Consider the following 22,503-nt stretch of genomic DNA (forward strand, 5'->3'; position numbering starts at 1 on the left):
CTTGTTGCGTCTTTTCTGTCTGTATAGATATAGATATAGTCGTTGCCCTTTTGTTCGGTGTTTAGATTCTCTTGTAAAATTCATACTTTTTTCTCGGTTTATGTGCAAGGCCTCTATATCCAGACGGCGTACTGTACCATCTTGATCCTCTTCATAACCATTGCAATATATTCTTGAGAAAGTGTAGGGTATCCAGCTCTCTACTCAAGACTCGACCGACAAGCCCACAATGAGCTTCGGCAAATCATTGTTTACTTCTCCAGAGATCAACCCGAGTAATCGAAAGGCCAGGTCAATCCCGATCTTGAACCCTTTCGATCAATATGGACGGGTCTTCTTCTTCTCGTGGATGGGATTCATGGTCGCCTTCCTCTCGTGGTATGCGTTTCCACCTCTGGTAAGTGTTCTCTTCCATGGTGACAATCACCATTCCTCCATCAAATACCTCATCAATAACTAACAAACACACAGCTAAGCGCAACAATCAAAAAAGACCTCAACATGACATCCGCGCAAGTCGCAAACTCAAACATCGTTGCTCTCCTCGCAACGTAAGCTTTTCCCCAACCCCCGGTCATGTACAACAAGGATATATCACTCACCTCTCCCAGTCTCCTCGTAAGGTTCGTGGCCGGCCCACTGTGTGACCGATTCGGACCCCGTCTCGTCTTCGTCGGACTGCTTCTCGCTGGATCCCTCCCAACAGCCATGGCGGGCCTCGTCACCACCCCCCAAGGCTTAATCGCGCTGCGATTCTTCGTGGGCATCCTGGGCGGAACGTTCGTTCCCTGCCAGGTGTGGTGTACGGGGTTCTTTGACAAGAAGATTGTGGGCACGGCTAATTCCCTCGCTGGCGGATGGGGCAATGCCGGTGGTGGAATCACATAGTAAGTATGCCCTAACTCCGTTACATGTCGCTCCGACTTATGAACTCACTTTCTTCGTCCAACAGCTTCCTCATGCCCGCTGTCTTCGACTCCCTGGTTCAATCCCGAGGCTTGTCCCCCCATCAAGCATGGCGCGTGGCCTACATTGTCCCCTTCATCATCATCGTCGTCGTCGCCCTGGGCATGCTCCTCACCTGCGACGACACTCCAACAGGCAAATGGTCTGAGCGCCACATCTGGAACAGAGAGCACGACGACTCCAAGGACAGCAACAACAACATCGTCGACATCCCCACCAGCAACCCATCCAGCGCCCCCTCCCTCAACACCAACACCCTCACCACCGACATCGAGAAGAAAGGCGGCACAGGCACAGACTCCCCCAACTCATCCCTCACCCCAGAGAGCGGGATAGTCACCAACCTCGACGCCCTCCGCACAGCCGACACCGTCATCCCCCTCTCCCGCAAAGACGCCACCAAAGTCCTCCTCAGCCTGTCCACCGCAGCAGTCGCCATCCCCTACGCGTGCTCCTTCGGCTCAGAACTAGCCATCAACTCCATCCTCGGCGACTACTACGCGGCGAACTTCCCCCACCTCGGACAGACCCAGTCCGGACGGTGGGCGGCTATGTTCGGCCTCCTCAATGTCGTCTTTCGCCCTGCGGGCGGCTTCATCGGGGATATCCTCTACCAGTACACGGGGTCCGTGTGGTCCAAGAAACTCTTCATCTCCTTCCTGGGCGTCGTCATGGGCGCCTTCCAGCTAGCAATGGGGTTATCGAATCCCAAGAGCGAGTCTACCATGTTTGGTCTCACTGCCGGACTGGCTTTCTTCTTGGAAGCTAGCAACGGGGCGAACTTCGCCGTCGTGCCGCACGTACATCCCTTCGCGAATGGTGAGTCTATCTATACCCCCTTCCCAAAAGAAGTAAAACCATATGAAAGAAAGAAACGGAAATACTAACGCAGATATACAGGCCTCGTCTCCGGCGCAGTAGGCGGAATGGGAAACCTCGGCGGTATCATCTTCGCTATCATCTTCCGATACAATGATTCGGACTACGCCCGCGCGCTCTGGATTATCGGTGTTATTTCTATAGCGGCGAATTTGGCTGTTGCTTGGATTCGACCTGTGCCGAAGGGCCAGACGCAGCGGTAGCTGGATTTTTTTGTTCCTTGTCTTGTCTTGTTTTTCTTTAAAGATTCTGTCGACTCTTGTGTTATGGATTTTGGGTTGGATCATGTGTATTTTACTTAATGATGGTAATGAAGAGGCGCTGTTGGGTTTGGTTTATTTATTTTCTCATGATTTTTTTGGTCTGTGTTTGGGGTAGAGATAGATGAGTATGACTATGTAATAAATAGGATTGGGAATAATATCTCCTTCTTGGAATGAATAGAGTAGTTAAATCAATGTAGAGCTGGTTTCTTCGACACCGAGTGTATCGTTCGTTAGTAGAAATATGCTCGACGCGATTTTGAGGATGGTGTGCAGGCGGACCCTAGAGCGAGAGACTGGCAGCGTAGCCATGATGGATGCAATGCAGTATTTCTTCCCTCATTGACTTCTTCCATGTGTTCCAGGTTTAGAATAAATTGCAGTCTACAATTTTGATTATTAATGTTGAAAGTCCCATTCCGGTGCCATTGGGAAAAGGTCCGGTGGTGGATGGTATCTCATACTTGGATAGTACATTTATTGAACGAGGATATCATGAGCTTACGGTAGGAAAACCCGGTAATAATGTACTATTAAATGACTGTAACCAAGACAGCTAAATGACCGCCGTATCCAGATAAGGCCCCAAGATTTCCAGCTGATGACCGGCATTTCCGAATATCCTGAGGGTCGGAATCCAGACTCCTCGAGAGTCCGGTCCTGGAACCTCCAAATGTGAGAAAGAAAGAAAATGAAAATGGGTATCTTCGCCAGGAAAATCCGCACCCGGTAAAAGTCGCCGCGGTAAAAACGCCAGACCCATGCAGAGGAAAGTAAATATCGGCAGAGATCATTGTCATAGCTCATGTTGCTGCGCACCCCGACACGTGCGTTCGCTTAGTCGAGTCCACCGGGCACGTCCTTCAAGAGTTCCCAGCCGTATTCTTCCTCAGGCTTCTCGGGTTCCATGCCGAGCGCGTGGCGGTACGCACGCACTTCGTTTTGAAGGCCGGCGACAATACGGAGAGGCACTTCTTCTTCCTCGCAGCGGAGACGGTAGGCGGTTCGGATCATCTCGGCGCACTTCATGGTCTGCGCGTGCCAATGATCGCGGTCCAAGCGGCTTTCCAAGTGGGAATCGCGTTCTGCCTGGAGAAGGCTGTTGTAGTGACGTTTCTGGGCGAGGTATTGCATGTTGTTGTTCTGACAGTAGTTCCGGATCTGTTCAACCATAGTTCCCACGGCCGCCTCGTATTCGCCAATCAACTTGGTATTCTCCACCTGTTCGTTTTTGAGTACCTCGGCGATACGCTTTTCCTTCGTGAGCGCACGCTCGAGGTCGGCAATGCGGGCGGCTACCATGCTTATTAGAACACTCTCAGGGATGCGAACAAGTCTGACGCGATGCTTACCTGTAATTTCACCGTTCACCTGCTGCATGCTAGGACTGGCACCGTCTGAAGAAGAGCGTCTCTACACGACCGTTAGCAAGTGCCATTTCAGATCAGACACAAAAGATCCAAGACATACCATGATCTCCTCCGCGCTCGTGACAATGTTTTTGGTCATCTCACGGTTGTTCTTCAGCACATCGCTCAGTTCAAGCACCATATCATAAAGATGATGAAGATCCATCTGGTGACCCGCATTCATAGGAATCCCCGCGTTCATCCCAGGCAATCCACCGCCGTTGACCTGGCCAGGAGTATGAGGCATCGCGGGAGACATGGACTGGCGAGGAACGTTGGGTATATTGGGTGGACCCGCGTTGTTTTCGACATAACTGGAAAACATGCTCGACCCAGGACTGTTGCTGGTCATGCCACCGCTGCTGTTCAGGGACATGTTCGCGGACTCGAACGCACGGTTCAGATCTTCGAACTCAGGGTCGACTGAGGGATTGATCCGTCGGCGAATGTTACCCTCCTCCTCGAGTCGGATACCCGTGGGCGGTTCAATGCCCAGAACGTCCTTTCTGAATTGATCAAGGTCGCGACGACTGACGTGGGTGGAGCGACGCCGGTGCCCACGCACAAAGGGTGCCCTGGAAGCAGGCGAAGGAGTGGAGGAATCGATGATGTCGGGTGCGCTGGCAAGCTCGTCTTTAGTCGGGCTCTCGGGAGGCGTCACAGGGCCAAGAGTTGTCGCAGAGACTAACTCTGGAAAAGAATCAGGCGTAGACTGGACGAGCTGGACATGAGATGATGGGGAGGGAGTAGTAGTAGCGGCTTGAACTGGGGGAGCTGGTGGAGGAGAGCGGTCATCACCAAAACAGTCTAGTGTCGGTGCCTCGGAACCAGGGCTCCGACGGTCAGCCTCACAGCCCTCCCTGATTGGTGCGCCTGAGGACTCCTCCATCACGTGCTGCTGGGGGGTTGTGAGGAGTATCATTTCTGACATGGCTTGCACTGAGGGGGCTCAACGGGGATGGAATTTTCTCATTATTAGTGATTGACAACAGTAGGAGGTTGGTCTTGTTTTTTTTTGACCCTGTCACTGGCAACTGCTGCTGTGAATTGTGCGCCGCAGGTGCAGTCAATGCACCCACAGTACCTTCCCCCTTGCACGTCTCAAGAAAAGTTACCTAGGTGAATGCTGGCTTATTATTAGAGTGGAAACTAGTCGATTCTGTAACCTTCTGGGTTGTTACAGAGATGGAGGGAGAACATTCGCTAGGCATGATAATTTATTATTTCCATTTGTGTCGGTGGGCATAGATACAGCCTTGTTTGTAAACACCACCAATGGGTATCAGAGGTAGATATCTCCCTCTCGTTGTCTGCTCACCTCATAGGTTAGGTACTACTTCCTTCTTCCCCCTTCCTGGTGATTCGCCCGTTCTTAGTTATCCCCCTCCCAGGTCATATCCATCAAAGCTGCAAGCTTTTGGTCCGAATCCACCAAGGGCCCATCCTGGCTTCCTTGGTTGAACCTCAACGTCCTGTTTTGTTCGATACGGCCTCCGACCCGCGCAGCCAGCATTCTCATTTTCTCCAACTCTTGGACCAGTTCACCATCGCGCTTGACCAGATTGGGTTGGATATTCTCCTGGGGGTTGCCGAACGGTTCCAAAAGCTCTTGTAGCCGTCGCAGTTGGTCCAGGCGCTGTCGTCGTTGTTGTCGCTGGTCGTCTAGGCTCACGAGTCGCTCTCGTAGTTGCTGATACCTGTATAACTCATCAGTCGGATGAAACTGCAATCCGCCAGTACAGTGTCCGAACCTGATGCGGTCCTCCTCGCTTGCAAGTTGATCCTCAAGCTCAGTCGGTAATTGGGTGATATTCCTGGTTTACAACCGGACGAATAAGCAAATTACTGCGCAAAAACAGGGTGACTCGGGGGAGACAGCTCTCACATGTGGCTGGATAGGTCCACTGATTTCTCAACACCCCATCTCAATGAGTTCCGATTGCGCGCGTCCTGGCTCACAGAAGACCAGTAGAGACTGGAGATTTGCTGCGCGACATGTTGGACCGCCTGGGATGGGTAAACGATGCGGTTATGTTGCTTCAACGTTGTATTGACTATGTCCAAGTCAGTAAGCCTGTTGGCATAGTACGTCTCGCCATCGTAGGCGGCAGGCCGCTTGAGGGATAACGAAGGGCCAAACGGTACATTTCTGTATGACATCCTCCACCACCTTCTCTCTCAGCTCGTCCTCTTCGTTTCCAGTCGCATAACTCCTCCAATCCTCTGGAGGCTCAATTCTTTCTGAGAGAATCCGGATCTGAGCCCTGATGAAGGAGGACTTCAGTTCAGTGATGGTACGAGTCGACTCCATGGCCCCATCGCGACACCAAACATCTCGTCTTGAAAGCGGGATGGATCAGGACGCGCGACCGCTTATCGATAAACAGGTCACGTGGACTGATCTCGTGTCTTCTAGATAAGAGGTCGGCCCCACCGCAATGATTAGTCTACGTACTGGCAGATGCATACTGCTGAAGGGTACTCCTTAAATTGGAGGAACTTCTGAGTCGCAGTCTATACTCTGTGTATACGGCTATTGATGATTCCCTTGCATCTGAGTATTACTGAACATTACCGGGGAAGCAAGCGTGGCATTAGAGCTAATTGATCTTCCTCGGTCTTGGACAAGTACTATCTAACCTCGGCAATCTGTCTCATCGATCCCTCTACACTTGTACTCCGCAGATGAGCAAGAAACATCCCATACCTCTCTAAGGCTAACGAGCTGGCGATTTACGACTTCTCGTCTCTGAACTACAACGCCCTCAAAAATATCCAACCCACCCAGCCCTTCAAGGAAATACCACGGCATCGCCATGGCTGACGGTAAACGCCCCTTGGGCCTTCTCTTCGACATTGGTGGAGTCTGCGTAAGATTTGCGCCTCAAGCTATCACTATAAACAGTCTATTGATAATGAACAGGTTGTGTCGCCAATGCAAGCCATTTTAGACTACGAGCTCGCCAACAACATCCCCCCAGGATGGGTGAACTTCAGCATCTCGCGGACCAAGCCTCACGGGAGTTGGCACAAACTGGAACGGGGCGATATCAAAATGGATGCCGAATTCTTCGCCGGCTTCAACAGCGACTTACGGATTCCCGAGCTGTGGCAACAGTTTCATGAGCGACTCCAGAAGAAACAGGCGCCGGGCGCCGTAACCTCCACCCCCGCGCTGCCGCAAGTGGATGCGGAATGGCTCTTCTGGGAGATGATGCGTGTATCGCGGACCCCAGACACTTACATGGCTCCTGCGTTGAAAAAGCTGAGAGCGTCGGGGCAATTTGTTCTCGGGGCGTTGTCGAACACGGTTATCTTCCCTGAGGGACATCCGTTCAACTCGGACTCGAACGGAGTCAAGTCGCAATTTGACTTCTTTATCTCGTCGGCACATACTGGCCTGAGGAAACCAGAGCCGAAGATCTACGAGGTCGCTATCAAAGAGATGGATACGTTGGCGAAGAAGAAAGGCTGGAAGGGCATGGCCCCGTCTGACATCGTCTTCCTCGATGACATTGGAGAAAACCTTAAAGGCGCCAAGAAGGCTGGAATGAGGACGATTAAGGTGAATCTTGGACGAACGCAAGATGCAGTCAAAGAATTAGAGACGATCACTGGCCTGACTTTGCTAGAGGATCCAGGCAAGGCCAGGCTGTAATGGATGTAATGGAGACAACTGCAGCGCATATTCCATGGTTATATAACTTTCTTGTTCAAATAGATATTTCTTGATATACACTGAGCAATGCTAAAATGGTGATCAACAACAAACATGAGTATACCAATTCAATTCCAGTTCTTGTTCTAACTTGTTGTTCAGTGTAAGTATTGGTGGAATTGGCTGGGTCCGCACTTTTGGTGTTCCGACCCGCCGCTCGTCGCCGACCCCAGTTTTGCAGCGGGATGCAGCCACAGGCTAAGCGAAAGGCTTCCACAAAGTCGGCCCACGAATTTTCCCACTTCCCTCTCTCCAGCCAACGTCGACAACTCAGTCATCAACCTACGGCAACCGTCAAGATGGTGAGTCTTACTGGAATCCCAGCTGGATGACAGCCAATTCTGTTATGATTATTATCATCTCTGTCATCTCTTCTCCCACGTTCCCTTATGGTTCTACGGGAATTTTCCCTAGAGGGGGGAACCGGGTCCTTGCAAGATGCTTCGGATGAAAAATTCTGAAGCGCAAATTGCTGACTCGAGTGTTTGTTACTGCAGGCCTTCCACAAGCTTGTCAAGAGCAGCGCTTACTACAGGTAAGGATTTCTCAGAAAAAAGAAATTTTTGGTTGCGACACACACTAACTTCAATATAGCCGCTACCAGACCAAGTACCGCCGTCGCCGTGAGGGAAAGACTGATTACTACGCCCGTAAGCGTCTGATCACCCAGGCCAAGAACAAGTACAACACCCCCAAGTACCGCCTGGTGGTCCGCTTCACCAACCGCGACATCATCACCCAGGTCGTCTACTCTGAGATCTCCGGTGACAAGGTCCTCGCCGCCGCCTACTCCCACGAGCTCAAGGCCTATGGCATCAAGAACGGTCTGACCAACTGGGCTGCCGCCTACGCCACCGGTCTGCTCCTTGCCCGCCGTACCCTGAAGAAGCTCGGCCTTGACGAGCAGTTCGCCGGTGTTGAGGAGGCTGATGGCGAGTACACCGTCACTGAGGCCGCCGAGACCGACGATGGCACCCGCCGTCCCTTCAAGGTTTTCCTTGATGTCGGTCTTGCCCGTACCTCCACCGGTGCCCGTGTCTTCGCTGCCATGAAGGGTGCCTCCGACGGTGGTGTCTTCGTGCCCCACTCCGAGAGCCGCTTCCCCGGTTACGACCAGGAGGCTGAGGAGCTCGACGTCGACACCCTCCGCCAGTACATCTACGGTGGCCACATCGCCGAGTACATGGAGGGCCTTGCCGACGATGATGAGGAGCGCTACAACAGCCAGTTCGGCAAGTACGTCGAGAACGGCGTTGAGGCTGGCGAGATCGAGGAGCTCTACACCAACGCCCACGCCGCCATCCGTGAGGACCCCTACAAGAAGGTTGAGGGTGCCGGTCCCAAGAAGACCAAGGAGGAGTGGAAGGCCGAGAGCAAGAAGAACCGTGCCTACAAGCTGTCCCACGCCGAGCGCAAGGCTCGCGTTGAGAACAAGATCCGTGAGCTTGCTGCTTAAATTGGCGTCTTGTCGTTCTTGTTGCATAATTGAGTGCGATAGTCAACCAAAAAAAGTTCAACTTCTCACAAACCAAGTTTACATATACCAGGGGCAATCTATGGTGCCAAAATGGCGTTTTTCTTCGAGGGGATATTTTGTAGCCTCGTTCATGATCGATTATGACCACGTTTTTATTCATTCTATCAGTTTTATCCGGGGCAATTCAACGGTGAACCAGACGATTTTACATTGATGATTCTAAATTGCTCCAGTAAACTCCCAAGACTGTAGAATTGTCAGTTTAAATTGTAGTGATGATCAGTGGTCTTTTGCCCCCATAATTTCCAATTCCAAAAATCCGCCGTATTGTGCGGCCAGCCCCACCAAATTTTCGGGAGTACCATATGCATTCTCCACCACGACATCATGTCGTTTCCAATCAGCGCCGATCTTTCTTCCTTACGAGGATCTTTTTTACCCTCGTTCTCACTGGTTTGTCCAAGCACAGTATTACATGAGGAAAAGGCGAAAAAAAAGTGAAATCAAAGTTCACACTATTGAGCGTAAGGTCGAAATGGCGGCCCGGGCGGCAATTTCTGTTGTTCAAGGGAAAAGGTTTACTACCCTAAAAGCCCGTCCCTGGTCAGTGCCAGTCTTTGGCCGTTTTTCTGGGCCACCGCTGCTCCCTGCGTCACTGGTGTGTCTTCCCCGATTTGGTGCACGGGTTTGGTTGCGCCTTACATGGTGCTTGATTCGACACTTAAAATAGAATGGGACTTGGGTTTGCGAATGTTGTACTTTTGTCGTGGCTGTACTCTGCACAAGCCAATGCTATACCAGGACCTATCGAGGATCGGTGGCTACAGGCTAGGTATAGAAGCAGTTGGAAAGAAGACGGCTGCACCGTGCTTCCGCAGCGGTGTACACTGTACAGTGTACTAAGTTCCGTCCTCTCTTACCGATGATCATGATCCTCATGGGGCGTTTTTGGGCATCATTCAAAGCACTTCGTTCCATTCAGCTGGAACGATGGAGACAACCGCACCAATCGTCCTATTTGGCTTCAGTATTCCCAGAATTGTCATTCCAGCATCCGCCCAAGGACTACATGATAGTGGGTATCTTTCGGCCGGGAATGGACACTAGAACGACGGATAGGGGAGGATCATTGACTGAATGGGCACCTCGTAGGTCCACATTTAGTGTATATACAACTGACCTACTTATTATCACCGCCTCGCGATATAATGGTGAAGTTGCCTTGTCAATATGTCATATCACACTACATAATCGGTACCATACAATTCGCGCCAACCCTAGGTACTTGTTTGGATCAACAAGTTATCCCCAGAGTGCACAATCAAGAGAACATCTTCTCGTATCTGGACTGGCGGAGAAGTCGACTGAAAAAGCCACTATTCCCCAAAAGGATCATTGAGGGTCTCGGATTTGGACCAACACGATCAGTTCGGATAGGACAGAGCGGTGGCGAAGAGATAGTTATGGGCCGCCGTGATCTCTGCAGAGCGCAGATAGTCCCAGAATGGGGGAGGTACTACTGGTATTTAGCAGTGCCTAGTGGCCAACTAAAACATGGCACAGAGGCCTCTCGTGTGTGGGGAAAAGGATCGCCTCTCAGACTAACCCCCAGAACAGCCTAGTTTCCCCCTCTTTAGGTATCATGCTAATGGGCCTCACGCCCTCACCTGCCTTCTCGTTCTGGACGATGACCGTAATTTTCCACCGGGGGTGAGTGGGGTTAGTGTGTGGTCTTGGCGTTGTGTCGTGTGAGGGACTGACTCCTTTTGGCGGAACCAATAGTGCGGAATATAAGGACGATTGGTGGCAACTGACAAGCAATCCGACGATGACGTCCGAAAGAGCTGACTAGTGGCTCACTGGCTCGACTGGGTGGAGGAGTTGATATGTGACAAGTTGTGTGAGTGGAATGGATCCTCAGACCGAGAGTGTAGTGGTAAAGAGACTTGGAAAGATCCTCGGGAATCGGTACACGGTACATGTCAAGACAGACCTAGGTCCATAGTGACCCTTTCAATAGCTTAACTTCTGGTTCCTCCTATTGCTTAAGTTCTTCTTTGGACCATTCCAGTTGCTGGTTTGAACTGATTGAGACTGTAGTCAGCTGCACAACGCTTCCCTTGCGCCCCGCCGCCCAAATTCTGGCTGTCTCTGATCCTCTCTTCCCTGGCTAGCCGGCGACTCCGCAGGGATTCCCGCTAAAGTGGGCATTCTGCAACTTACCAATCGCCTCATTACCCTTTTTCCCCACGGCTCTTTTCCTTTTCCTTTTCCATTTCCTTTATCCCGCCCCTTTCTGTCTCAACCGTTGATCTCTTGTGGGATTTCATCTGTGCGATAATCCCATGTTGTGACATTGTCTCTTCTCCCCACCCAACCTGACCAGCATCTTCTCTCCGCTCACCATCATGCCCGCCATGCTCCGCCGCCTTGTCCTGATGCAACGTACTTACTCCCGCTGTTTCTAAAATATTTCCGTCGAAGTCCAGATCGCATTCTCCTAGCCGCCATAAGGAATTCTCCAGGAGGCCCGCGACGACCACATTTTGTCGCACCGAAAACCCCGTGTGACTTCGGACAAGGCTATCAAGCGCACGCAACGGCAGGACACTGAGGCCTCGAGCGCGAAAGCTTCCTAGTCGCCCATTTCTTCTTGCCCTTCAGCCAACCGTCACAATATCTCGAATTTCAACATGGAGGGGGTGGAAACGGTAGATGTTAGCTGGCTGCACCATACGCAGAGAGGTTTGTTCGCGCCCAGTTGGTCCTGCGTCGGGATCGCATCTCAGTCCCTCTTCTAATACGATTACACAATTATAGCGGATTTGTCTCGCTGCAAATCGGCCTCGTCGACGGTCAGTGATCAATCTAGTAACGAAACTGAGGCCCCGCCCACCTCGCAACCCAGAACCGATCGGACGGTGCCCGTCACTGCGAACTCTCCGCCACCCGCAGCCGAATCGCCTGCTTCCGTGACCCAACCGAAACCGATACCCTCGAACGCTGGCGCTCGAGTGGAAAATGGAGGAAACAAAGAGGAGAGCGCGGAGGACGCAAGGCTGTCAGCTTCAACGCTGGCGCCCCATAAAAGTTCACCACGACAGATAGGTCGGAGAAACTCCTGGATCTCCAGTCTGAGCTCCAAGTTTTCCTCCGGCTCCACGCCGCCGTCGTCATCCAGCATGAGGGCGCCAGCCACCCCCAGAGCAAGCGCTCCTCTTACCAAGCTGGATACCCATAATCCTTATGGGGCGGCATATTCGCCCAGGGATCAGGAGGAAGAAAAGAACCATGAACCGCTCGTCTCTACGTCGCCCAAGTCGCCGTCGTTCTTGACAAATGCCTTCCGCAAGCTCTCCTCATCGGCATCCAGTGGCTCTGGCAGGACCGTACCCAATGGAGTCATCTGTCAGCGTCGCGTGATGAATATCGACCAGGGCCGGGATAGGTGCAAGATACCCACTCTGGATCAGGGGAAGCTGCGGCGTGTCGCGTTCTGTGTCGATGTTGAGATTGCGGGAACATCCCGTCGCGAGTCCGACGAAGGCAGTCCCCCTGCATGTTCCAAGCGACGTCTGGTTCCAGATATCACCACGCCCAAGCTGAAACGAAGCAACTCGAAATCCAAGGATAGAGACGAGTCGACTGCATCGCAACACCCACAAACCGCGGTAGCCGACCAGGAGAAACCAGGCCAAGGGGCCGCTAGCTCTGGAAGCCCTGTGGCCTCGCCCGAGCCTCCATCCTGCGAGGTCAAAATCACCAGCGAGGGCAGAGAACCTACCAGGAAGCAGGAAAAGAAAAAGCGATCGGAGGAGGAACGACGGGAACGGCGAGATCGTAGGCGCCGGCAAGCTGAAGCCAACGGCTCGGTCCCCCTGCAACTGAATGGTGATGACCCGGACGATGATGCTCGTGTGGCCGAGGCCGGAGCCGCTCGGCCCAAAGCGCAAAGCCACCCAACAACGGACCCTGTTCGCATCTACCGACGCTGTTGTCAGCTGCGGGAAACGCCTGTGCTCAAACGGGTAGTCGACGAGATCTCCTCCCCTTCTTCGGTCCTAGCCGAATCTCCTGGCACTGTCGGTGTGCTGGATCTTAGCAATTTTCCCATGGCTCCTCCAGATATCGTCACTTTCTGTGACTGGCTGGCTGTGGTTCCGGTTCGGAAACTCATCCTGGAGCAATGCGCTCTGGCAGATAGCTCTGTCCGGTCTATATTGGCCGCGTTGCTTTCGACCAAGACTACGGAGCAGATGAGGCAAAGGCGCAAAAGAACCAAACAGTCGGGATTTGACATTTCGGGGACGCAAGAGAGAAATAGCGTTGTGGAAAAGCTGTCCCTGAAAGACAATCCCAAAATCGGCAGAGAGGGCTGGCGCTACATTTGCCTATTCATTCATCTTTCGAAGTCCTTGAAGGCTATTGATCTCTCGGGTATTCCCTTCCCTAAGCCACCCGTCGTGGCTAATGGACCTGGTGAGAACACGAATAGTTCTCCAGGATCTGCCATTGATATCGCTTCTATATTTGCAAGTTCACTTGCCGAGCGCTTTGGCGGCGACCACCTCGAAGAACTATTACTCAGTGAATGCAAGCCTGCAACGGAAGATGTGAAGAGAATCTGTGAAGCCGCCGCAACGGCTGGTTTAAGGAGGCTGGGTTTCGCGAACAACGGCTTAACGAGGGAGGGTCTAGAGCATGTTGTTCGTTATTGTGAGTCCAGCAAATGCGAGGGCCTTGATCTCGGTGGAAATCCTATCCGCGATCACTTGGACTTGCTCGTCTCCGCTATCGGGAGAGACCATCCGCTTTATGCTCTGAGCCTTGCAGACTGTGCCCTTACGCCGTCCACCATCCACCCGGTTCTTCAAGCCTTGACGCGTCTACCGAATCTCCGTTTCATCGATTTCTCTCACAATCCAGGGCTCTTTTCCGGACAGCCGGATGCGTTGGCGTTGTTCAGGCGATTCCTTCCCAAGATGCATTCGCTCAAGCGCATCCATTTAGCCGACGTGAACCTATCTGCCGACCACGTCATTGCTCTCGCCGAGATTATTCCGGAGAGTCCCAGCCTGTGCCACCTCAACATCCTTGAGAACCCCTCCATCAGTGTGCTTGCGTCTGCGACAGATCCTCGCATCCAAGAGGAGGCCTGTGCGGTATATGCCTCTATGATGGCGGCAGTGCGTGTGTCGGGGACAATCATCGCGGTGGATATCCAGGTTCCCAGTGCAGAAAACAACGAGGTTGTCAAGGCCCTCGCATCCCAGATCGTTGCCTACTGTCTCCAGAACCTCGAACGAGGGGCCATAGGGGCTCTAGAGGGAGAGATTTCCGAGCCGGCAGACTCCTCTGCACGCGCCACCGTCCCCGTCCCTGAGATTCTGCAACATTTTGTCGGTGCGGACGAACCGTTTGAGGAGGAGATGGTCGAGAACGAGCCGGCCGCCGATGAAGACTACGTTATCGGAGGCACCGGTGTGGTGAAAGCCCTTGGAGTTTGTCTGGGCAATTTGGACCAGCATATGCCGGGAGATCAGTCTGGGCCGCCTAGTGGCACGACAACGCCCAGACATAGGGCATCCCGGTCTCTTGTCCAGAAACGGCCCCGTGATATGTCTAAGAATCTGTTGGCTTCGGCGCGCAACATACGGACTAGGATCCAGTCAGCTCTGGTTCGAGAAGACCGAGCCGGGAATGACGACAACTACCGTACGTCCCGTCTCAATTCCCCTTTTTGTTTTCGATTCTAGATTTACTGACCATGTGTACCACAGGACGCCTTCAATTCCTTGATTTCACCCTGGCTAGGATGATCAAAAGATTCGAAGATGAATACCCCGAGACACGGATTTCACCGCAGTTCGGTCTGCCGACTACCCAGGAGACGGATTCGCAGAATTCCGGCGAAGATTTGGACGCTGCCCCTCTTGGTAGCTCGTTACCGACCGCCGGGCTGGGTGATGAAAATGCGATCGACGATGAAGATACCGACCAATACGCTATCCGACTCTCGCGCGCCAGTTCCATCACCTCGCTTCATTCCCGTGCCATGATCTCAGAAGAGGGCCATGTCCACCGTCTGGGACAGAACCTCCGACGTGATTTCCTCGACCCCTCTTACGACCAGTCGGAAGACGAACAGACCATGGATGACGCCCATCTTACCGCCTTGCGCGAGAAGCTCGACCGTCTTCACGACCAGCAGAATCGCCACAGTTTCGAGACGGTCGGCACGGACAAAGCATTTGAGGAGCTCGGTTCGACTGTCAAGGAACTGTGGACCATCCAGCGGCAGGATACTGAAGCTTTCCAGAAGTTCAGGCAGAGTCAAATCGCTGCCCAGATCAATAGCGGGAGACCGAGTTCGCGGAGCCAATCTGGCCTGGAAACTTCCAAAGAGCAGACATCTTTGTAAGCTTGGAGTCTGTTACAGCGACTATTGTCTCGCTGGAACCTTTTTCTATCTTTTTTTATGATCTTTTTCGTTTATCCTGTTTGTCTGTGTCCATTCTAGCATGTTGCCTGTTAAGTTCACTGTACTCTAGCATGGGTTGTTATTAGCCGGCAGATGGTGGTGAAATTGTATATACGTGTCTATCCACGGACTCTACTCTATAATATATATAATCTGATTTAAATCTATAAGTATCTGGAAAAAGAGTATATGGGGAGGAGTATGTGGTGTTGAGATCGGCGGTTAGTCAAGTTCCTCGGCATTCCCCAGACGGAAAGGAAGAAACGACCCGGGGTTCACATGTCAACCACCGATTCGGTTGTCTCCGATTCCCCATCTGAACCTCTCGTCACTTGACGTACCCTCTTCCTCCTTCTTTCTCCGACCCCCTCTCTCCGCGACTTCAGTTCCTAAACCACCCTCTCCAACACACACCCTCTCACAAATCGTCTCACCGGTCATGTTCTCCCTCGTCGACTCTGGCTAACCCATATCGTGCCCCCCCCTTCCCCCCTCCCGCGCGGCCATCCCCTCCCCGCAAAATGGCGGCCCAGTCGAAAATCCTCCCCCCCGAACGATCTGTTCGCCAGATCTTCTCGAGTCTAACTTCCTCATACCTTCGTCACCGGACGAAGATCTCCCGAGCCGTCTATTTGACCCTCTTCGCCGCCCTCGCTAAACGGATCCATAATGCTATCTCCGAGCAGAAAGCTGCCTCCCAGCAGCAGGTCGAGCTGCGGCGACGGCCGGGGACGAGCAGTCTGGACGAAGAAGGCGATCGCCCGCGGAAGAAAGTCGAAGTCAATCGCGAGTTTTTCCGCAATTTGCTCCGTCTGCTGAAGATCGTGATTCCTAGTTGGCGGAGTAAGGAGATGCGGTTGCTGGTGGGACATAGTGTCTTTCTTGTCCTGAGGACTTTGCTCAGTTTGTATGTTGCTGAGCTGGATGGACGGCTTGTTAGTAGTCTGGTTCGTGGCAAAGGAAAGGATTTCTTGTTGGGGCTGGTGTGGTGGATGATCGTTGCCGTGCCGGCCACGTTTACAAATTCCATGGTAGGTGCTGTTGTCGGTGCTGTTGGTCGGTTGCCTACTTTCGATGGACTAGGCAATCGACCGACTTACGATGGACAGACGGCTGATTATGCTTGCTTCACAGCTCTCGTATCACCAATGCAAACTCGCGCTCGGCTACCGCAAGCGTCTCACGGATTACATCCATGATAAATACCTTTCCAACATGACTTTCTACGCCATCTCCGCGCTGGATGACCGGGTCAAGAACCCCGACCAGCTGATCACGGTGGACGTGTCCCGGTTCTCAGACAGCTTAGCGGAGCTGTATTCGAACTTGGCGAAACCGATCCTCGACATGTGCATATACAACTACTCGCTCTCGAAGAGCGTGGGCGGCGAAGGGCTGTTCATTATGAGCCTTTTGGTGCAGCTGTCCGCCAATGTCATGCGTGCGCTGACGCCGCCGTTCGGGAAATATGTGGCCGACGAGGCCCGACTCGAAGGGGAGTTCCGCTTCCTGCATTCGAGACTGATCGACTATAGCGAGGAGGTTGCCCTGTACCAGGGCCACGACGCCGAAAAAGATACCCTGGACAAGGGCTACTTCACGCTGATCAAGCACGTTAACCGGATCCTGCGGAGGCGACTGTACCACGGCTTCATGGAAGACTTTGTTATTAAATACTTCTGGGGTGCCCTGGGCCTGATCTTGTGCAGTATTCCTGTCTTCTTCAAGGTCCCTGGCCAGATCAGCCAGACTATGGGTGATCGCACAGAAAGTAAGTGCTAGCCATATAGCTTGGTTTGGACAATATCTAACCCCAACCCAACAGGCTTCGTCACCAATCGCCGGATGCTACTGTCCTCCTCAGACGCCTTCGGTCGACTGATGTTCTCCTACAAGGAGATCTCCGAGCTGGCGGGCCACACCGCGCGCGTCTCATCCCTCCTAGAAGTCATGGACGACCTGCTCGCCGGACGATTCGAAAAGAAACTAGTATCATCGGCCTCAATCGAAGAGAACGCCGAGATCCTCTCCGGCCGTGGCGCAATCGAAGAAAGCGAATCCATCGAGTTCACCGACGTCCCCATCGTCTCCCCCAACGGCGACGTCCTCGTCCAGAAGCTCTCCTTCACCGTCCACCCAGGCGACCACCTCCTCATCGTCGGCCCCAACGGCTGCGGCAAATCATCCCTCTTCCGCATCCTCGGCGGCCTCTGGCCCGTCTACGGCGGCAAGGTCAAGAAACCCCGCTTCGACGAGATCTTCTACATCCCGCAACGCCCCTACCTCTCCCGCGGCACCCTCCGCCAACAGGTCATCTACCCAGACGGAGTCCGCGAGATGCGTGCCAAGGGCATAACCGACACAGACCTCTACGAGATCCTCTCCATCGTAGAGATCGCCTCCGTGGTCGACCGCCCAGGCGGCTGGGACGCCGAGGAAGAGTGGCGCGACGTGCTCTCCGGCGGACTCCAGCAGCGCATCGCCATGGCGCGCCTCTTCTACCACCGGCCCAAGTTCGCCATCCTCGACGAGTGCACCTCCTCCGTGACGCTCGACATCGAGCGCGTCATGTACGAGACCGCCAAGAAACTCGGCACGACGCTCATGACTGTCTCGCACCGCCGCAGTCTCTGGAAGTACCACAAGATGATCCTGCAGTTTGATGGCGAGGGGAGTTATGTTTTTACGGGGCTGGATTGGGAGAGACGGTTGAAGCTGGAAGAGTATGTCCCCCTTGCCCCTCTGCCACTTTTTCCCTTGCTTGAAATGACCAAAACCATACATGAACGGATCTAACAATCAACAGTGAAAAAGACGAACTCGACCTCCACCTCCGCGCCGTCCCGGAACTCCGAAGACGCGTCGAAGAACTCAGCTCTTAGCTGACAAGAAGGATGACCCCTCCCAAGCCAATCAACGATCGATAATCAATCAATACCTATATATCCCCCTCACTAACACACCTTCCATCATCCATCCATCTATATACCTATCCACCTATCTACTCATCTATTTATCTCTCCTCATAGACCACTCCCATGTTCTACGGGCGAGATATTTAGTCACCTTTCCTATCTATCTCTTATTTCCTATGTTGGAGATTTACTATAAATATATACCTCTTATGATTGCTTATGTGAACTCCATCAGCTGATGAACTAAGGACTACAGTAGTTTCAGAGTGAGACTATGTATGCATATGCCATTCATTAGAGTCATAAAGACAACAGAACAAATCAAATCAAGGCTCAAACAAGCATGCATTAAAGTCACAAAAAAACAAACAGTCAAAAACAAACATGCAAAATCATCATCAATGCATAGCAAAGCCGTCAACAAACAGCACACTCAACCGTGTACATGTACTGTATATGCGCACTCAGCAGAAACAAGTTGTGTCACTTCTCCACAGCCAAAGGCTCCACATTCCAAATACTATCCGCATACTCATTAATCACGCGATCAGTAGAGAAGAAGCCCATGCGGGCGACGCAGGTGATCGACTTCGTGAGCCACTCGTCCTGGTTGCGGAATGCCTCGTCGACCATGGCCTGGGTCTCGATGTAGGAGTCGAAGTCGTCCGAGACGAGGTAGTAGTCGCCGTGGTCGACGATCGAGCCGACGAGGGCGGAGAACTGGTCCGGGTCGCCGAAGGTGCCGGATTGGATTGCGTCGAAGACTTTGGACAGGTTGGCGTCGAGAGTGAAGTCACCGTAGAAGTGGCGGTGGCGGAGGTCTTCGACGTCTTCGGCGAGGTTGCCGAAGAGGAAGATGTTTTGTTCGCCGACTTCGCGGGTGATTTCGATCTGGGGATGTGGGTTAGTGGATCTGTTATGGTTTATGTTAAGGGGTAATAGAAGGAAGGTTGGAACGTACATTGGCGCCGTCGCATGTGCCGATGATTAGGCCGCCGTTGAGGACGAACTTCATGTTGCTGGTGCCGCTACCTTCGGTACCGGCGGTGGAGATGTGCTCGCTGATGTCCGAGGCAGGACAGATGATCTCGGCCTTGCTGACGTTGTAGTCCTGGATGAAGATCACCTTCAAGAGATCACCGACATCCGGGTCCTTATTGACAACGGCTGCAACATTGTTGACCAGATGGATGATCGACTTGGCCATCCAGTACCCCGGGGCCGCCTTGCCTCCGATTATGGATACCCGCGGCAGGACTTTCTTTCTCTCTTCCGGGGACATGGCCTTAATCTTTAGATATCGGTGGATCACACCGAAGATGTTCAGTTGCTGGCGCTTGTATTCGTGGATCCGCTTCACTTGGATGTCGAATAGAGCGGTGGGATTCACACTGTACCCGGTACTTTCCTTGATGTGTTTGGCCAGGCGAAGCTTGTTCGCTGTTTTGATCTCCGACCATTCTCTCTTGAAATCCTTGTCGTCCACAAATGCTTCCAGCTGTTCCAGGAGAGTCAACTCAGTCAGGAACTTGTGGCCGCCAAGCTTAGATGCAATAAGCTCCGAGAGTCTCGGGTTAGCCTGATGGAGCCAACGACGCGGCGTGATCCCGTTCGTGACGTTAGTAAATTTATCAGGTCCGTAGATTTTCACGAAATCTTTGAACAGCGTCGTCTTGAGTAAATCGGAATGAAGCTCCGCGACACCGTTGACCTTGTGCGATCCGATGATGGCGATGTATGCCATTCTCACCATCTTGGGATGCGACTCTTCAATGATCGACACGCGGGAAAGCATTTCCCTGTCTTTCGGGAACCTCTTCTCCACCGACTGAAGGAAGAACAAGTTGATGTCAAATATGATCTGCAAGTGTCGTGGCAATAAGTTTTGCATCAGAGGGACAGACCACTTCTCCGAGGCTTCGGGCAAGACAGTATGGTTGGTGTACCCAAAGGTCTGGGTGACAATGTTCCACGCCTCATCCCATTCGAGGTTCTCTATGTCGATCAAGATACGCTGCAGCTCAACGATAGCCAGCGTGGGGTGGGTGTCGTTGAGCTGAATGGCGACCTGATCGGGAAACTCGCTCCACGGTCGATTCGTCTTCTTGAACCTGCGGACGATATCGTGCAGCGAGGCCGCGCACCAGAAGTACTGTTGCTTCAATCGGAGCTCTTTTCCTCTCTCAAGATTATCATTCGGATACAGTACAGCCGAAATAGTCTCCGCGCGCTGCTGATCCGCCACGGCGCTTTCGTAGTCACCGGCGTTGAATTTTTGGAAGTCAAACTCTCCGCTGCTCGCCTTGCTCGACCACAGCCGCAAGTTGTTCGTCGTGCGGGTTCCATAGCCAGGGATGGGCACGTCATATGCCACCGCCTGGACTATTTCACCCTCGTCCCACACGAAGGTTGCCTTGTTATTTTCGTCATGGTGTTTGGTCACTCGACCGTAGAACTGGATATCAACGGTAATCTCATGTCGAGGGAATTCCCAAGGATTGAAATCCAGCCAGTAATCTGGGACTTCAACCTGGTAGCCGTCGACGATCTCCTGTTTGAAAATACCATATCTATATCGCAGCCCGTAACCCCATGCTGGGTAGTTCAGAGTTGCCATGCTATCGAGGAAACAAGCCGCCAGGCGTCCCAGGCCACCATTTCCAAGGGCAGCATCGTGCTCTTGACTGATCACATCTTCAATACGGAAACCGAGATCCTGTAGACCATCTTTGTTCGGACCATTAGCATCGGGACATGACCAGGATCAGCATCACCTACCTCTAGCAGCATCTTTCATCCCAACATTCAGCATAGCATTGTCGAGTGCGCGGCCCATAAGAAACTCGAGAGAAAGATCTACAGTGGTCAATAACTGCCAATGGGCCCAGAAGAGTATCCCACATACAATAGACTCGCTTCTGATCCGCCAAGGACTGCCGCTGCTGCGTCTTGTTCCACTCCACGATCAACCGGTCCCGAAAGGCAAGGGCAGTTCCCGAATATGCAGCCCTTATTCATGTCAGTACTCCAGCAAACATTTCATCAATTGACACAAAACATACGCTTCATCGCAATTGTAGAGCGATCTCGCCAAAGTCGTCTCAACATGACGAACCAGCTCATTCTACCCATCATTAGCCCACAAGAAAACCAACCTCAAACCAAACAACAACCTACCTCAAACTCATCCTTATTGGTAAACCCAGTCACCGACTATATTTACATCAGGGTTACCCGTTAGCCTTCCCGCTCTATACCCCAATCGGACATAGACATGGAAAGGTCTCACATGTTTTCTCCACCTGTAGAAGCAAAAGTCGCCACCAGCTATCAGCTAACCGTCGGGAGAAATTTCCACAGAACAAGGACAGGAATCAATGGGGTGATTTATATTACGCACGCCTCTCTCAATGGTTCCGGGATGCTGGCCTCAACGCTCTTGATCTCCGCTGGTCCGAAGCCCGTGAAGGTCCGCTTGTGCTTGGGACGGCTGAATCCGGGGCCAACTGGGCCTTGGAGCTCGGAGACGGGGGCTCCGATGGATGGGCGTCGCTCGCGGCGTTCTTCGTCGGCCATGTTGACGATTGGGGTGACTGACGATCGGTGGAGGAGAGCTGGCAATGGAGAGGGGGCAGCAGCTCGAATGACACCAGTCTTGTAAAGAGACCACAAGCTGAAAGACGAAAGAGTCCCCGAGTCAGTATATCACAAGTAAGACGTAAACACGAAAGAGAAACAAGGTCCGCCAGAGAAGAGAAACCGAGGGAATAGATATGTACCTTCCCAGAGGGGCTCGAGAACAAGAAGAGGGGAAGACCTGAGACCTCGTGACAAGCTGACCAGGATCAGATCAAGATCAAGCCATTGAGTAAGTTACAGAACAGGGAGAACAGCAGCAACAGGTGGCGGGGTAGGAAAATAATGTTGGAAGTAGTGGGGAGTACAGTAAGGTGGTGTACCTGAGAGCACGGTGTGGGCAGATAGGTACTACACCCTCATACGATGATGGGTGTATACAATTGCCTCGAGATTTCCAATCATCCTACGGGAGAGGCCCACTTGGACAGTATTGATTCAATGACTGGACTGGGTATTGCTTTGGGTGGTACATATAGAAAGGGACTGGTTGGTTACAGTAGAGGTGGATTACTGCAGTGGGAAAGTATTCAACTGTACATGGTGATGTCTACTATTAGACACAGTCACTCCTCAACACCTCCTCAACACCTCCTCCAGCTCTCACCCGTACACAAATCAACAGATCTCCTCCTAATAAAGTGACCAGGTGAATCATGAAAGAAAGAACTCGTTCCGAACCCTCCAGACCTCCACTAACAAAGTTCACTCATGACGCATGCTTCCCACCCACCAAGGTAAAGCTCGGGTGGGGAAAAG

General features: G+C 52.5%; 9 protein-coding genes across 9 annotated transcripts; 6 read left to right on the plus strand and 3 right to left on the minus strand.

Annotated features, from left to right (window-relative positions):
• Positions 1–229: 229 nt before the first annotated feature.
• P168DRAFT_294679 (MFS transporter) lies at positions 230–2,048 on the plus strand (the record flags this gene model as incomplete). Its single annotated transcript, XM_024837971.1, has 5 exons — positions 230–397; positions 472–551; positions 612–887; positions 953–1,785; positions 1,867–2,048. The coding sequence occupies 5 exons, from the start codon at positions 230–232 to the stop codon at positions 2,046–2,048; spliced, it is 1,539 nt and encodes a 512-aa protein (XP_024697432.1).
• Positions 2,049–2,945: 897 nt separating this feature from the next.
• On the minus strand, positions 2,946–4,448 carry P168DRAFT_278389 (uncharacterized protein; the record flags this gene model as incomplete). Its single annotated transcript, XM_024835686.1, has 2 exons — positions 2,946–3,521; positions 3,579–4,448. The coding sequence occupies 2 exons, from the start codon at positions 4,446–4,448 to the stop codon at positions 2,946–2,948; spliced, it is 1,446 nt and encodes a 481-aa protein (XP_024697433.1).
• Positions 4,449–4,739: 291 nt separating this feature from the next.
• P168DRAFT_323900 (kinetochore subunit FTA4 family protein) lies at positions 4,740–5,842 on the minus strand. The gene is made up of 4 exons (XM_024840750.1): positions 5,663–5,842; positions 5,403–5,571; positions 5,269–5,331; positions 4,740–5,214 (listed from the first exon to the last, which is right to left on the minus strand). Exons 1-4 carry the CDS (start codon positions 5,826–5,828, stop codon positions 4,890–4,892), a joined length of 723 nt encoding a protein of 240 aa, XP_024697434.1. The 5' UTR covers positions 5,829–5,842; the 3' UTR covers positions 4,740–4,889.
• A 145-nt stretch (positions 5,843–5,987) lies between these two features.
• P168DRAFT_286913 (HAD family hydrolase) lies at positions 5,988–7,231 on the plus strand. The gene is made up of 2 exons (XM_024836456.1): positions 5,988–6,387; positions 6,441–7,231. Exons 1-2 carry the CDS (start codon positions 6,334–6,336, stop codon positions 7,173–7,175), a joined length of 789 nt encoding a protein of 262 aa, XP_024697435.1. The 5' UTR covers positions 5,988–6,333; the 3' UTR covers positions 7,176–7,231.
• Positions 7,232–7,502: 271 nt separating this feature from the next.
• On the plus strand, positions 7,503–8,820 carry P168DRAFT_286915 (60S ribosomal protein uL18). Its single transcript, XM_024836457.1, has 3 exons — positions 7,503–7,537; positions 7,733–7,770; positions 7,830–8,820. Exons 1-3 carry the CDS (start codon positions 7,535–7,537, stop codon positions 8,689–8,691), a joined length of 903 nt encoding a protein of 300 aa, XP_024697436.1. The 5' UTR covers positions 7,503–7,534; the 3' UTR covers positions 8,692–8,820.
• Positions 8,821–9,538: 718 nt separating this feature from the next.
• On the plus strand, positions 9,539–10,272 carry P168DRAFT_24255 (uncharacterized protein). The gene has a single exon (XM_024833812.1). The coding sequence runs from the start codon at positions 9,635–9,637 to the stop codon at positions 10,109–10,111; it is 477 nt and encodes a 158-aa protein (XP_024697437.1). The 5' UTR covers positions 9,539–9,634; the 3' UTR covers positions 10,112–10,272.
• A 688-nt stretch (positions 10,273–10,960) lies between these two features.
• P168DRAFT_301470 (putative cell wall biogenesis protein Mhp1) lies at positions 10,961–15,311 on the plus strand. Its single transcript, XM_024838529.1, has 3 exons — positions 10,961–11,457; positions 11,533–14,427; positions 14,493–15,311. The coding sequence occupies exons 1-3, from the start codon at positions 11,406–11,408 to the stop codon at positions 15,131–15,133; spliced, it is 3,588 nt and encodes a 1,195-aa protein (XP_024697438.1). The 5' UTR covers positions 10,961–11,405; the 3' UTR covers positions 15,134–15,311.
• Positions 15,312–15,511: 200 nt separating this feature from the next.
• On the plus strand, positions 15,512–18,314 carry P168DRAFT_24560 (ATP-binding cassette long-chain fatty acid transporter PXA2). Its single transcript, XM_024834004.1, has 4 exons — positions 15,512–16,224; positions 16,328–16,964; positions 17,019–17,916; positions 18,000–18,314. The coding sequence occupies exons 1-4, from the start codon at positions 15,715–15,717 to the stop codon at positions 18,073–18,075; spliced, it is 2,121 nt and encodes a 706-aa protein (XP_024697439.1). The 5' UTR covers positions 15,512–15,714; the 3' UTR covers positions 18,076–18,314.
• A 277-nt stretch (positions 18,315–18,591) lies between these two features.
• On the minus strand, positions 18,592–21,684 carry glpV (glycogen phosphorylase; the record flags this gene model as incomplete). Its single annotated transcript, XM_024833132.1, has 8 exons — positions 18,592–18,999; positions 19,070–20,835; positions 20,887–20,964; positions 21,014–21,117; positions 21,171–21,232; positions 21,286–21,321; positions 21,398–21,410; positions 21,509–21,684. The coding sequence occupies 8 exons, from the start codon at positions 21,682–21,684 to the stop codon at positions 18,592–18,594; spliced, it is 2,643 nt and encodes an 880-aa protein (XP_024697440.1).
• Positions 21,685–22,503: the final 819 nt, after the last annotated feature.

This window comes from Aspergillus campestris, assembly GCF_002847485.1.
Source record: "Aspergillus campestris IBT 28561 chromosome Unknown P168scaffold_1, whole genome shotgun sequence".
NCBI lineage: Eukaryota > Fungi > Ascomycota > Eurotiomycetes > Eurotiales > Aspergillaceae > Aspergillus > Aspergillus campestris.